We start from the raw sequence: 13,805 nt of genomic DNA, 5'->3' as shown, positions 1-13,805 counted from the left end.
TTGAGGAGGGTTTGTCTATTGAGTCAGTATGGGTGGAAGTCAGAAACAAGAAAGGAGCAGTCACTTTATTGGGTGTTTTCTACAGACCCCCCAATAGCAGCCGGGAGATAGAGGAACCTATTAGGCGGCAGATCTTGGAAAAGTGCAGAAGTAACAGAGTTGTTGTCATGGGTGACTTCAACTTCCCTAATATTGACTGGAACCTCCTTAGTGCAAATGGTTTGGATGGAGCAGATTTTGTCAAGTGTGTACAGGAAGGATTCCTGACTCAATATGTAGATAGGCCGACTAGGGCTGAGGCCATATTGGACTTGGTGCTCAGCAACGATCCAGGCCGGGTGTCAGATGTCTCGGTGGGAGAGCATTTCGGTGGCAGTGACCACGACTCCTTGACCTTTACCATAGTCATGGAGAGGGATAGGAACAGACAGTATGGGAAGGTATTTAATTGGGGGAGGGGAAATTATACTGCTATTAGACAGGGGCTGAGGAGCATGAAGTGGGAACAATTGTTCTTGGGGAAATGCACAACAGTAATGTGGGGGTTGTTTAAGGAGCACTTGCTGCGAGTGCTGGATAGTTTTGTCCCACTGAGACAAGGAAGGAATGGTCAGGTGAAGGAGTCCTGGATGACAAGTGAAGTGGAGCTTCTAGTCAAGAGGAAGAAGGAAGCTTACGTAAGGTTGAGGAAGCAAGGGTCTGACTCGGCTCTAGAGGGTTACAAGGTAGCCAGGAAGGAACTCAAAAATGGACTGAGGAGAGCTAGAAGGGGGAATGAAAAAGCCCTGGCGGGAAGGATTAGGGAAAACCCCAAGGCGTTCTACACTTACGTGAGAAATAAGAGGATGATCAGAGTGAGAGTAGGGCCGATCAAGGATAGTGAAGGGAACTTGTGCCTCGAGTCTGAGGAGATGGGGGAGGCCCTAAATGAATATTTTGCTTCAGTATTCACTAGGGAGAGGGACCTTGTTGCTCATGAGAACAGTGTGAACCAAGTTAATGGACTCAAACAGGTTGATATTAAGAAGGAGGATCTGCTGGAAATTTTGAAAAGCATCAGGATAGATAAGTCCCCTGGGCCTGACAAGATATACCCAAGGTTACTACGGGAAGTGAGGGAGGAGATTGCTGCATCGTTGGCAATGATCTTTGCGTCCTCACTCTCCACTGGAGTAGTACCGGAAGATTGGAGGGAGGCGAATGTTGTTCCCCTGTTCAAGAAAGGGAATAGGGAAATCCGTGGGAATTACAGACCCATAAGTCTTATGGCTGTGGTGAGCAAAATATTTGAGAAGATTCTGAGAGATAGGGTTTATGATTATTTAGGAAAACATAGTTTGATTAAAGATAGTCAGCATGGCTTTGTGATGGGCAGGTCATGTCTCACAGGCCTTATTGAATTATTTGAGGATGTGACTAGACACATTGATGAAGGTCGGGCCGTGGATGTGATGTATATGGATTTCAGTAAGGCATTTGATCAGGTTCCCCATGGTAGGCTCATTCAGAAAGTTAGGGGGCATGGGATACAGGGAAATTTGGCTGTCTGGATACAGAATTGGCTGGCCAAAAGAAGACAACGAGAGGTAGTGGATGGAAAGTATTCCGCCTGGAGGTCGGTGACCAGTGGTGTCCCACAAGGATCTGTTCTCGGACCTCTGCTCTTTGTGGTTTTTATAAATGACTTGGATGAGGAAGTGGAAGGGTGGATTAGTAAGTTTGCCGATGACACAAATGTTGGGGGAGCTGCAGATAGTGTTGAGGGTTGTTGCAGGTACAACAGGACATTGACAGGATGCAGAGCTGGGCTGAGAAGTGGCAGATGGAGTTCAACCTTGATAAATGTGAAGTGATTTATCTTGGAAGGTCGAATTTGAATGCTGAATACAGGGTTAAAGGCAGGATTATTGGAAGTGTGGAGGAACAGAGGGATCTTCGGGTCCACGTACTTAGATCCCTCAAAGTTGCCACCCAGGTTGATAGGGTTGTTAAGAAGGCGCATGGTGTGTTGGCTTTCATTAACAGGGGGATTGAGTTTAAGAGCCGCAAGGTTTTGCTGCAGCTTTATAAAACCCTAGTTAGACCACACTTGGAATATTGTGTCCAGTTCTGGTCGCCTCATTATAGGATGGATGTGGATGCTTTGGAGAGGGTACAGAGGAGATTTACCAGGATGCTGCCTGGACTGGAGGGCCTGTCTTATGAAGAAAGGTTGAGGGAGCTAGGGCTTTTCTCACTGGTGCGATGAAGGCAGAGAGGTGACTTGATAGAGGTGTACAAGGTGATGAGAGGCATGGATAGAGTGGATAACCAGAGACTTTTCCCCAGGGTGGAAATGGCTGTCACGAGGCAATATAATTTTAAGGTGATTGGAGGAAGGTATAGGGGAGATGTCAGAGGTAGGTTCTTTACACACAGAGTGTTGGGCATGTGGAATGCACTGCTAGCAGAGGTGGTGGAGTCAGAGTCATTAGGGACATTTAAGTGACTCTTAGACAGGCACATGGACAGCAGTAAATTGAAGGGGTGTAGGTTAGGTTGATCTTAGATTAGGATAAATGATCGGCACAACATCATGGGCTGAAGGGCCTGTACTGTGCTGTACTGTTCTATGTTCTATGTTCTAGTCTAATAAACCTTCTCTGGACATGCTTCTGACGCATTTACAGCCTTCCTTGAATAAGGAGACTAATCCTGTACAAAGTACTCCAGTTGTGGTGTCACCAGTGTCCTGGACAATTGAAACAACCTCCTTACTTTCATATTCAATTCCCCTCGCAATAAACAATAACATTCGATTATCTTCCTAATTACTTGTTGTACCTGCATACTAGCCTTTCGTGATTCATGCACTTGCGCGCCCAAATCCTTCTGAATCTCAGAGCGCCGCAATCTCTCGGCATTTAGATAATATGGTTCTTTTTTAATTCTTCCTGCCAAAATGCACAATGTCACATTTGCCCACATTATTCTCCATTTGCCAGATCTCTGCCACTTACTTAACCCAGTTATACCCTTTTCACAACTTGCTTCAATACTAACAAGATAATTTAGCTACCACACCTTCTCTCCTTTCATCCAAGTCATTGATATAAATTGTAAAAGATTGAGGCCCCAGCACTGGTCCCTGTGACACATCACTTGTTATCTTGCCAACCAGAAAAATACACATTTATGACCACCCTCTGTTTCCGTTTAGCTAGCCAATTTTCTATCCATGCCAATACGTTAACCAATACACTATGAGCTTTTATTTTCCTTAATATCCTGTGATGTGGCACCTTATCAAATGCCTTCTGGAATACTAGTACAGTGCATTCACTTGTTCCCCTTTATCCGCAGCACTCCACAGATTCCTTCAAATTCCAATAAATTGACTAAATATGATTTCCGTTTCACAAAACCATGTTGACTCTGCCTGAATCTTTTGAATGTTTCTAAGTGGTCTGCCATAACGTCTTTAATAATAGCTTACAACATTTTTCCAATATTGAGAGATGAATTAACAAAGCATCTGGGATCTTGGGATTCATAACTTTGGGCATTGAGTATGAAAGCAGGACAGTTATGCTGAACCTTTATTAAGCTCTAATTGGGCCCAAACTAGAGTATTGCACACAATCCTGGTCTCCAGACTTTAGGAAAGATGTAAGGGTCATTGAGAGGGTGCAGAGGAAGGTCCCAGAGTGGTTCCAGGGATGAGGTATATTAGCTGCAAGGTTAGGTTGGAAAGGCTGAGGGTTGTTCTTCTTGGAGCAATGGGGAGATTTGATAGAGGTCTACAAGATTATGACAGATTTGTTTTGCACAGAAAAACTGTTCCCATTAGCTGACAGTACAAGGACTAAAGCTTGGACAAGAGGTGCACATAAATGTGAGGGGGACTTTCTAGGCAGCAAATGGTAATGACTTTGAACTCACTGTCCATGAGGATGGTGGAAGCAGAGATGATCAATGCTTTTAAAAGTAAGTTCAATCTGAATTTGAGGGAAATAAGCTTGCATGGGTTTGGAGCTAGCACAGGGGAATGTGGCAGGCTGATTGCTCTATCCAGCATTGGAATGGATATGAAGGACTGAATAACCTTCTTCTGTGCCGTAATGACTCTATGATTCTCAATGACTCCATAAGCTGTGAGGCACTCAATGCTTCAGTCGAAAGTGGCAGATATTCTGTTAATGAAGATAGAGACCCTCTGAAGATAGCTCAACCTCAATATTGATGGCTCTGAATAGCCCTTTGAGGAACCTACCAGCAATGCCAAAACTTAGTGTTGTTCATTCCTACCCCTACAGTCTCTGTACCACTACCATTGTGATTAGCAGTATGTTGAGTTGGGAAAGTGGAGAAATGGTCAGCGTTTTGAGCCCTGCCTCCCCTGTGGCATTTAAGTGCTGTTGGCTTGTCAGAAGAAAAATAATCAGAGGGTTGCACTCATTGATAATCTTTCCCAACCTATTTTCCATGCTCCATCCCTTTGAAACCAGGCAGTTAAACAAAAGAAAATCCACCCCCAAGTATCCAAATATTATTCAGGATTATGAAATGTACTGGTTAGACCAATCATGGAAAACAAGTGTGGATTTCCTACCCCCTGCTCCAAATGAAGGAGCGCTTGTTGCAAACCGCCAGCCTGCAAGCCTTGATTTCCCATCCATTCATTTAAGCAGATGGTTAACATCTGGAGCTTGCAAATTCTTAACCAATGTTCCCTGCAAACATTGGCCCTCATCAGGAGCAAACATTGCGCCTCACCAGGATTGACCACTTGGGGAATTAGCCCTATTATGTTCATCAGGGTAGTGTCCTAGGCCCAACCATCTTCAGCTGTTTCATCAATGAGTTTCCTTATAATAATAATAATAATAATCGCTTATTGTCACAAGTAGGCTTCAATGAAGTTACTGGGAAAAGCCCCTAGTCGCCACATTCCGGCGCCTGTTCGGGGAGGCCGGTACGGGAATTGAACCCGCGCTGCTGGCCTTGTTCTGCATTACAAGCCAGCTGTTTAGCCCACTGCGCTAAACCAGCCCCTTCGGACATAAGGTCAAATTTGTTTTCTGATGATTGCACAATGTTCAGCACCATTCATGGCCCCTCAGACACTGAAGTATCAACGTGCAAATGGAGCAAGACCTAACAAAATTTAAACAGAGTCTGTGACGAGCACGTTTAGCCAGGTGTTTCCAAGCGCACACAACGCCGAGAAACACGCCCACTATTGATCGGAACTCTGCTTCAATTCAGGGAGGGAACACCCTGCCGAGGCCACATTTAGTCCCGTTTCCTGCCCTGAGGAGCTCCGCTCACCAGAACTCTTCAGTGCAGGAGGAGATTGGGATGCCATCCCTCGTCCACACACATGCAGAGCACAACCGGGCTAAATCCCCAGCGTGGGAAAAATGCAAGCCTGGCAGCTTGGCACTGCTAGCCTCACCCTGCTAGTGCCACCTGGGCACTTTTGCAGTGCCAGGCTGGCACCCAGGATGGCAGTGCCAAACTGGCAATGCCAGGGTGGTCAGGTGGCACCAGCAGGGGCAAACACCTGGGGCCTCCAATCCCCTGGGAGGCCTTGACAAGTTCCATTTTGTCTGGTCCCCATTTGTGGGGACCAGCACTGAATGGTGCTCACCCAAGGTCTCTGAAGCAAAGTGGTTACATCCCAACGTCTTGGGTAGATCAGGGGCATGCATATTAGAGTGAGACCAGCTGTCTCGCTCTGATATGCAAATTTGCAAAAGAGTGATCCTGCCTACAATGGGCAGGATTCAGTTCTTAACGTCTCGCGTGATCGCGTTAGATCTCATGAGGTGTGGCAAGCCGGGTAGATCCCAGAAGAGGATCTCCCGGCATCTACAGGCCGTGCCGCCTTTCTGGGGCAATGCGGTCGGTAGATCACGCCCCTGGACAATATCCTGGCAAGTGGCATTCATGCACAAGTGCCAGGCAAAGACCATCTCCAGTAAGAGGGAATCAAACCATCACCCCTTGACATTAAATGGCATTACCATCAATGAATACCCCACCATCAACATCCTTGGGGTTACCATTGACCAGATGCTGAACTGGAATAGCTACATAAATACTGTGGCTACAAGAGTAGGCCAGAGGCTAGAAATCCTCCAGTGAGTAACTCACCTCCTGACTCCCCAAGATCTGTCCACCACCTACAAGGCATAAGTCAGGAACGTGATGAAATACTCCCCATTTGCTTTGCCAACGAAGCTCACATCCCGTAAAAAGATAAATAAAAATGCCTGTTCTCTGTTCCACAGAAGTACACGTGAGCAATTGAGAAGGTGCACAGAAGAGCAAAAAAAGAAAGAACTAAGAGGGGTTTCTTGTGAACAGGAAAGTGTCACTTGAAGTAAACCTAGGCTGTTGCTTCAAATTAAGCAAAGAATCATAGAATTTAAGTGCAGAAGGGGGCCATTCTGACAATTGAATCTACATCAGCCCCGGAAAGAGCACCCTACCTAGGCCCACATCTCCACCCTACCCCCATAACCCAGCAACCCCACATAATCTTTTTTTGGACATTAGTGTGACCAAGCCACCTAACCTGCACATCTTTGGACTGTGGGAGGAAACCGGATCACCCGGAGGAAACCCATGCAGACATGGGAAGAACGCGCAGACTCCGCACAGACAGTGACTCAAGGCGGGAATCGAACCTGGGACCCTGGCACTGTGAAGCAACAGAGAGGCAGGCCAGTGACCATAGGCATCAAACACTGAGGGGTACATTCAAAACAGATAGTGATTATATAAAGAGTGATAAATGTATAAAGAGTTTAAAATGTACAGGAACAGCTAATAAAAAAGCTGTCACTTAACTGGCTGCTCCACTTGAGGAGTTATATCATTCAGCACACTACAGAAAAAGGGCGGGATTCTCCGACTCCCCGCCGGGTTGGAGAATCGCCGGGGGGCAGAGTGAATCCGGCCCCGCAGCCCCGACGCCGGCTGCCGAATTCTCCGCCGCCGGTTTTGGCGGGGGCGGGAGCAGCCCCCCCCGGCGATTCTCCGCCCCGCGATGGGCCGAGCGGCCGCCCGTTTCGGCCGGTCCCGCCGGCGTAAATCAAACCAGGTCTGTACCGGCGGGACCTGGCTCTGCGGGCGGCCTGCAGAGTCCTCGGGGGGGGGGGGGGGGGCGAGGGGATCTGGCACCCGGGGGGGGGGGGGGGGGCCCATGATGGCCTGGCCCACAATCAGGGCCCACCGATCCACAGGCGGGCCTGTGCCGTGGGGGCACGCTTTCCCTTCAAGCCGGCTGCTGTCAACCTCCGCCATGGCCGGAGCGGAGAAGAAACGCCCTGAGCATGCGCTGGGATGACGCCAGCACACGCCGGCGTTCCCGCGCATGCGCCAACTCGCGCCGGCCGGCGGAGGCCCTTCGGCGCCGGTTGGCGCGGTGCCAAGCCAACACCGCTGGCGACGACCTAGCCCCTAAAGGTGCGGAGGATTCCGCACCTTCCGGGCGGCCCGACGCTGGAGTGGTTCACACCACTCCTCACCGCCAGTACAGCCCGCCCCGCCGGGTAGGGGAGAATCCCGCCCAAAGATTAGAGTTTTAAAATGCAATTAGATGCTATGATGGAAGAGTTACATTAATGGAGGGAATAACTGAATCACTTCCTTTTACCCCTGGCGATTTCAAGAATTGCAACATTTTAAAAGATCATGACAGCTCAGCAACCACTTTGAGGATTATTTTAAAAGCAAATTACTGCTTCTGCTGGAATCTGATACAAAAAACAGAAAATATTGGACAATCTCAGCAGGTCTGACAGCATCTGTGGAGAGAGAAGGGAGCCAATGTTTTGAGTCTGGATGACTCTTTGTCAAAGCTGTGGAGAACTGGAAATAGGGTCAGATTTATACTGTTGTTGGGGGGCATGGAGCAGTGGGACTGGATAGAGGGCTGCCGATAGGTGGAGATTAACAAAGGTGTCGTGGACGGAAAGACAAAAGGAATGTAGATGGGGTGATCAAGGCCCAGGAGGGCGCTGATAGTGGTACATAAAGAGGTTGGAATGTTTGAATGGCGGAACAAAGGTGGGCAGTGTGTCAAAGGGCAACTCGAAACAGGGAACAGATGGCCAAAGTGGGGTGGGGGAAGGCGGGACAATGGTGAGGGAAAAATAGATCGATGGAAGAAATGAAAATAAATTGACTGAAATAAAAAAATGGGGTCAAGGTGGAGGAGAGAGTTCACAGTCAGAAGCTGTTGAACTCAATGTTAAGTCCGGAAGGCTGCAACGTGCTTAATGGAAAGATGAGGTGCTGTTCCTCCAGTTTGCGCTGGGCTTCACTGGAACATTGCAGCAGGCCAAAGACGGACATGTGGATGTGAGAAGAGGAGGAGTTGAAATGGCAAGCGACTGGAAAGTCTGGTTCCTGCTTACGGATCCCATTTTTATTTCCAGCAATTTATTTTCATTTCTTCCAATGATCTATTTTTCCCTCACCGTTGGCCTGCTTCACCCCACCCCACCCCACTCGGGCCATCTGTTCCCTGTTCCTAGTTGCCCCTTGACACACTGCTTACTTTTGTTCTGCCATCCACACATCCTGATCTCTTCCTGTGCCACTTTCAGCACCCTTCTTATTTGCCATTTATATTCCTTTTGTCTTTCTGTCTACCATATCTTTGTTAATCTCCACCTATTGTCAGGTGGCCCTCTATCCAGTCCCACTGCTCCATGCCCCCTTACAACAGTATAAATCTGACCCTATTTCCAGTTCTGCCCAGCATTGACAAAGAGTCATCCAGACTCGAGATGTTGGCTCCCTTCTCTCTCCCCGGATGCTGTCAGACCTGCTGAGATTGTCCAGTATTTTCTGATTGTGTTGAGGATTATTTTGTTTTTCCTGCACAGGCTTTGGGAGTCATCAACTCGCAGGATCGAGCTACAATCAAAAAGAAAATTAAAGACATGAACGCAGCAGTCGAAAAAGAAAGAAAAGCCTTGGGGAAACTGGAAAAACAGATGGAGAAACAGAAGAGAAAGGAACAGGAACAGTTGCAGAAAAAGAGTTAAACTGGGAAGAATGACCAGGTGTCAGCACATCTAAACATTTGTCTCCAGTTCTTCAGAGATTAAAACATGAGCAACAAGAAGAAATGCAAGGAGTCGATGGATCAAACTGAACATTGTATATCAGGTCTGTTTGTGGGATTTGTGAAGTGCAGTTCAACTTCACACTCACACTGTTCAGGTCTGTAATGGCAACCTCTCGCATTAAAAAGAAGTAATATTTCACAATGCAGGCAGACTTTTCCTTAGTCAGTGGACTGCCACAGAAAACCATGCTGCATTTACTCGTAACTGAATCCATCCTGGGTCAGACAGAGAGGAAGTCAGGATAATCTATGTTTTTTTGAAAAAAATAGACCTAACTTCTGAAAATAGAATATTCCTCAGTTTTGAAGTCACTTACAGGAGTGATTCTGAGTCCACTTGTATCACAGTTTACTTTGAAAGTAACAGAAATGGAGAAGAATATGAAAAATGTCCTTTAAAAATGGAAGAAACTAAAAATTTGCTCTGCCGTTTAGTTGTCAAAAAAATGCATTTTAATGATTAAAGCAGCTATCAGAAGGACAAGGGAGAACTGAGGATTAATGTGCCTGTGTTGGAAATATTGCCGCTGTTTATGCACAATTTTCTCTAAAGCAGAATTCTTCCACAATCTAGGTTGTAAAGAGGGCCTCAGTTGATCGAGTGAGTTTGCCAGCAACCGCGCTGTGAGGGCAGAAGAACATTGCATAAATGTATGGTTGGAATGTACGTAATGTGAATTGGGACTGAAGAAAAAGAGCTAGACAATGGGATGCACTTGGTACCTTGCCATTTATTGAGCAATGTCTTCCTGTAATAGACTGTCCTGGAGAGCAACATGCAGTATAATGGAGATAAACTGTGTTTTCAGAAGATCTCATTCCGTGCATGTAGTTGTGCAAAATATTCAGGACGTTCGAGTGAGTTCATTGATTAAAGGTTGAAATTAATCCAAAGATCTAGGAGGTGATGAACATGGTTCAGTGTAATAAATAAGAGCACCAGTTACGTGACCTTAAAAAAAAAAAATTCCGGCTTGTATTTAACAAGTTAAAACATGACAAGTCGCCTAAAATATTGGTGGTGTGGATGTGTTTTGCGTGTTGCAAATGTAGCCAGTGTTTTAAATCCAAACTGTGACACATGGTAGGACCTGCCAAATATCGTGGTTATGATTTAAAGAGAATTATCGAACGCTGTGCAATACTAAACCTGCAAGAGACTACTGCTGAATATTTTCATAGTGGCTCTGATTGTAGATTCAGGGAATTATTGAGAAGAAAGAAAAATCAACTGATTTCTTTTCAGTGGTAGCTCCAACTTATTGTAAATTGTACATGCCTTTAACCTCTTTGCGAAATCTAGCAACCCTCCCCCACAATTTATTTTCTGCCCCGCAAGGCCATTTTTTCTGTCCCTGCTGTGCATTTTGGGAAATATAGAATTAGAATAGACAGTTTTGATAGAATTACAATGAGTAAAATACGGATTTTTAACTAAGGCTTCACACACATGCCAATATATAGCATGGCTGCACGAAAGCACAAATGGGTCAAAATGACACCGCCTCTGGCAGAAATATATCACAGGGAGAAATGCAGTGTCATTTTTCACCTTCAATTCAGCGTTACAAGCCAGAATTTGCCAGCAACACATAGGTTAAAGCACTTAGGACAGGATTTTGTTTGAATGAATTGGTTGAAATTTGCACTTCTCTTGACAGGTATAAGTCCCTGTAAGTTTTAGGTAGGTTATCAAATCTATGACAGTTTTTGATTTAATATAATCCTAGGATGGCAATATTTGTTTTGTAAAATATATTTTGGGATATGCTGGTGAAAAACTCATTTATGGGATTTTTATGTGTGACTTGGAGTTTACATAGATGCAAGGTTATTGAAATATAGTACGTTGACTGGGATTCTACAGAAATTATTGGACACTCGTATTTGGGTACTGGCGATGCCAGCAAAGCCTTTGAATTTTGTCATCTGACATTGAGGGAAGATACTGGGGGCCTGTAAACAACTGATAGCCCCTGTGCCTGCATGGTGACTAGATGTTTCAGATGGTTTCTAACATGCTAGACAGTAATTTGGACATACTGAATTCTCCCTCTGTGTACCCGAACAGGCGCCGGAATGTGGCGACTAGGGGCTATTCACAGTAACTTCATTGCAGTGTTAATTTGAGCCGACTTGTGACAATAAAGATTATTATTATAAAAAATATTTGAGCAAATGTAGGTGGCTGCTGCCTGGCTCTAAAGGGCTGAATGGAGTCAATAGTGTGACTCAGGGCACCGGGACTGCTGAGCCTTCAACCTAGAACCCAATACCGCTGACCTGGGAGGTTAACATATCGTCGGCTCATTTAAATGTTTTAGTGGCGCTTGCAGCTGCCCAGTGAGCAAAACAGTCGGACCCAAGTGTTGGAGACCAGCAAGGATGGAAGAGCTGCTGACTACCCGTTAAGCACTTCCAGTCTTTCCCAGGGTACGTTGATCTGGATACAACAATGGCCCACCGAAGGCCAAAGAAGAGTACCGATATATAGAAGGTTAGCCTGAATTGGAAGGGGAGGGCCATACTACAGGCATTATGGTGTTGAAATTCCCTGCTGCCTTTACTGTGCATCTGAAATGCTGCCTAAGTGGTTCAGCTGTACCATGAAGGGGACTGCTAATTTATAGCATAATTGGGTTCAAATTGAGTCTATTGCATGGAAGGTACAATGGCTCTCTGAGTGCCATAGATCCTTGGTTGGGGGACACATTTTGTGTCATAGATACACAAAGTACGCAGCAAAACTAAGTACCTCATAATGTGAACAGTTGGAACCCATTAGGAATTAACGTTATGGTCACTAAATATATTATCCATCCTATTCTATTGTTTCAACTGTTTTCCATCCAGATTAACTGTCACATATTCAAACTCGTAGGATATCGCAGAAAGTTTATTTTTTCCAGCATTCATTTTTAATAGAAATGAAACTTTCATTGACCACATTTGTACTGATTTTAAGATGAGGTCAGTTAAGTGGCAAAATGATCTTCTTGGAGCTTAATTCACGATCCGCACAAAACCTCCAAGCTGTTATCTGTCAACCCTCAGCAGCATATGCTAAAAAAAATCACTTGCTTCAGTCTGGTTCTCCACCTTGCATGCATATTAATGCTGAGCTGAAACAATGGAAGGGTCAGTGACCTCTTCTTCAGCAAAGTGGTGTCTACATGATTAACTATGCGAGGCTGTGAAATAATGAAAGCAATGCATCATATCTGAAGATTCATTAAAATGTAAGTCCAGAACTTTATCAGACTGTGATAAGTAGAATCAGAATACTGAACAGGATATGTAGATAAATCATTGCTGGGTTTAACAATTTTATTTTATTTTAGCTCCTGTCTAATCTGTATTCTAAAAGCAGAATCAGGCACCTTTTGAGACCTGCACGATAACAAGAAATGTAGCTTACCTCAAAAGCACACATGTCTAATGTGTCATTTTTAACAGTTAAATATAAACTGTGGCCATTAAAACAATCACAGAATTTCTCGTATTGAATTTACAAACAAAGGTTTTCAGTACATTCATGGAATCTTAAATAAGAATTTTGTAGGTCCCACCAAACATATTTTGCACTTTTTTGAATTACCTCATTTCCCCCACGATGTGGACTGGAAGACAAAGATTGAAGGCAAACTAATTTCTCACGCGGGTCTGAATCATTGTTCAGTCAGCAGATGCCAAATTTATCACTTCAGTAATCAATTTCTCAGCACATCTAGATTATTGCTGCTTTGTTAATTCAGTCGATGGCAACCAAGAAGAAACATGTTAGGTTCAAGTTTCAGTGCATTCTAGCTCATGATGCCTTACGACGTTATTCATTTTGAGCAAGAACGTTTCATACAAACATTTCGAACACGTACAAAAAGTCGCAATCTTGAAAAATATCCACAGCTTCAGAGTTGGTTGGTTCATTCTATCTGAATGAAAAACCATCCTCTATCTTTTAAAATATGAGCGAGGCCTATCATGAAACATCTGCAAATATAGTTTAATTCAGAAAATGTATTTCACCGAGTATTCAGAGGAGAGCTTTAGAAGATTGCAGAACCAAAGAGTACCTAGTTTGCAGCATTTTATGACTTGATAAATATTTTTTGGCGTATTTTTAAAAGAATTAGTCAGAGACAACATCATATCATTCATTCTGGAATCACAAATTCCCTCATGCAAAGGGCCTGTAACTATTCACAGCAACTTGTGAACATAATGCAGCATGACAAGAGTTGTCAGTAGTGAGTCAGCTTTTGCTGTGTATTTTTGTCTTTGTACAGGGATGTTCTTTCTATGCTGTGTGAATCGACTGGTCCTTTGTGATCCCTTTGTCCAGCTTGCAAGTACCCCTGTACCAACAGCTATACTTGTAGATCCTCTCTTATGTGCCCGAAAATAAACTTGCTGATCATTATACCAGGCTTTTAATTGCTACGCAGTTGTCCTCCACTGCCGTTGGTAAGGACTTATCATTTTTCTTTTTCGCCATCGGCAAGGTTGCCTACCGAGATGTAACTGGAATTGACGTCCATCCTGCAGCTAGATTTTGACTGGGAAAAGAAAAGTTTACATTTTTGGTGAACATTTGCAATTTTGCACTAATTTATCTACCACCAAAGTGGGCAATGCATTAAGCATGCATGTATCTTATTTTAATGATAGTATTAACCAG

At 44.7% G+C, this 13,805-nt stretch overlaps 1 protein-coding gene across 1 annotated transcript in view; it reads left to right on the top strand.

The window, feature by feature from the left end:
• The window catches only part of LOC140398454 (sterile alpha motif domain-containing protein 14-like), a 495,360-nt gene extending 481,813 nt beyond the window's left edge, over positions 1–13,547 (top strand). The window contains exon 10 of the mRNA XM_072487148.1: positions 8,883–13,547. Within this exon, the coding sequence (XP_072343249.1) occupies positions 8,883–9,044 (162 nt within the window). The 3' untranslated portion in view covers positions 9,045–13,547. The remainder of the gene's footprint in view (positions 1–8,882) is intronic.
• The last annotated feature ends 258 nt before the right edge of the window (positions 13,548–13,805 follow it).

Source organism: Scyliorhinus torazame, chromosome 21 (genome assembly GCF_047496885.1).
Source record: "Scyliorhinus torazame isolate Kashiwa2021f chromosome 21, sScyTor2.1, whole genome shotgun sequence".
Taxonomy (NCBI): Eukaryota; Metazoa; Chordata; class Chondrichthyes; order Carcharhiniformes; family Scyliorhinidae; genus Scyliorhinus; species Scyliorhinus torazame.
Note: the sequence above shows the minus strand (reverse complement) of the source record. Positions and strands in the feature narration are given on the sequence as shown.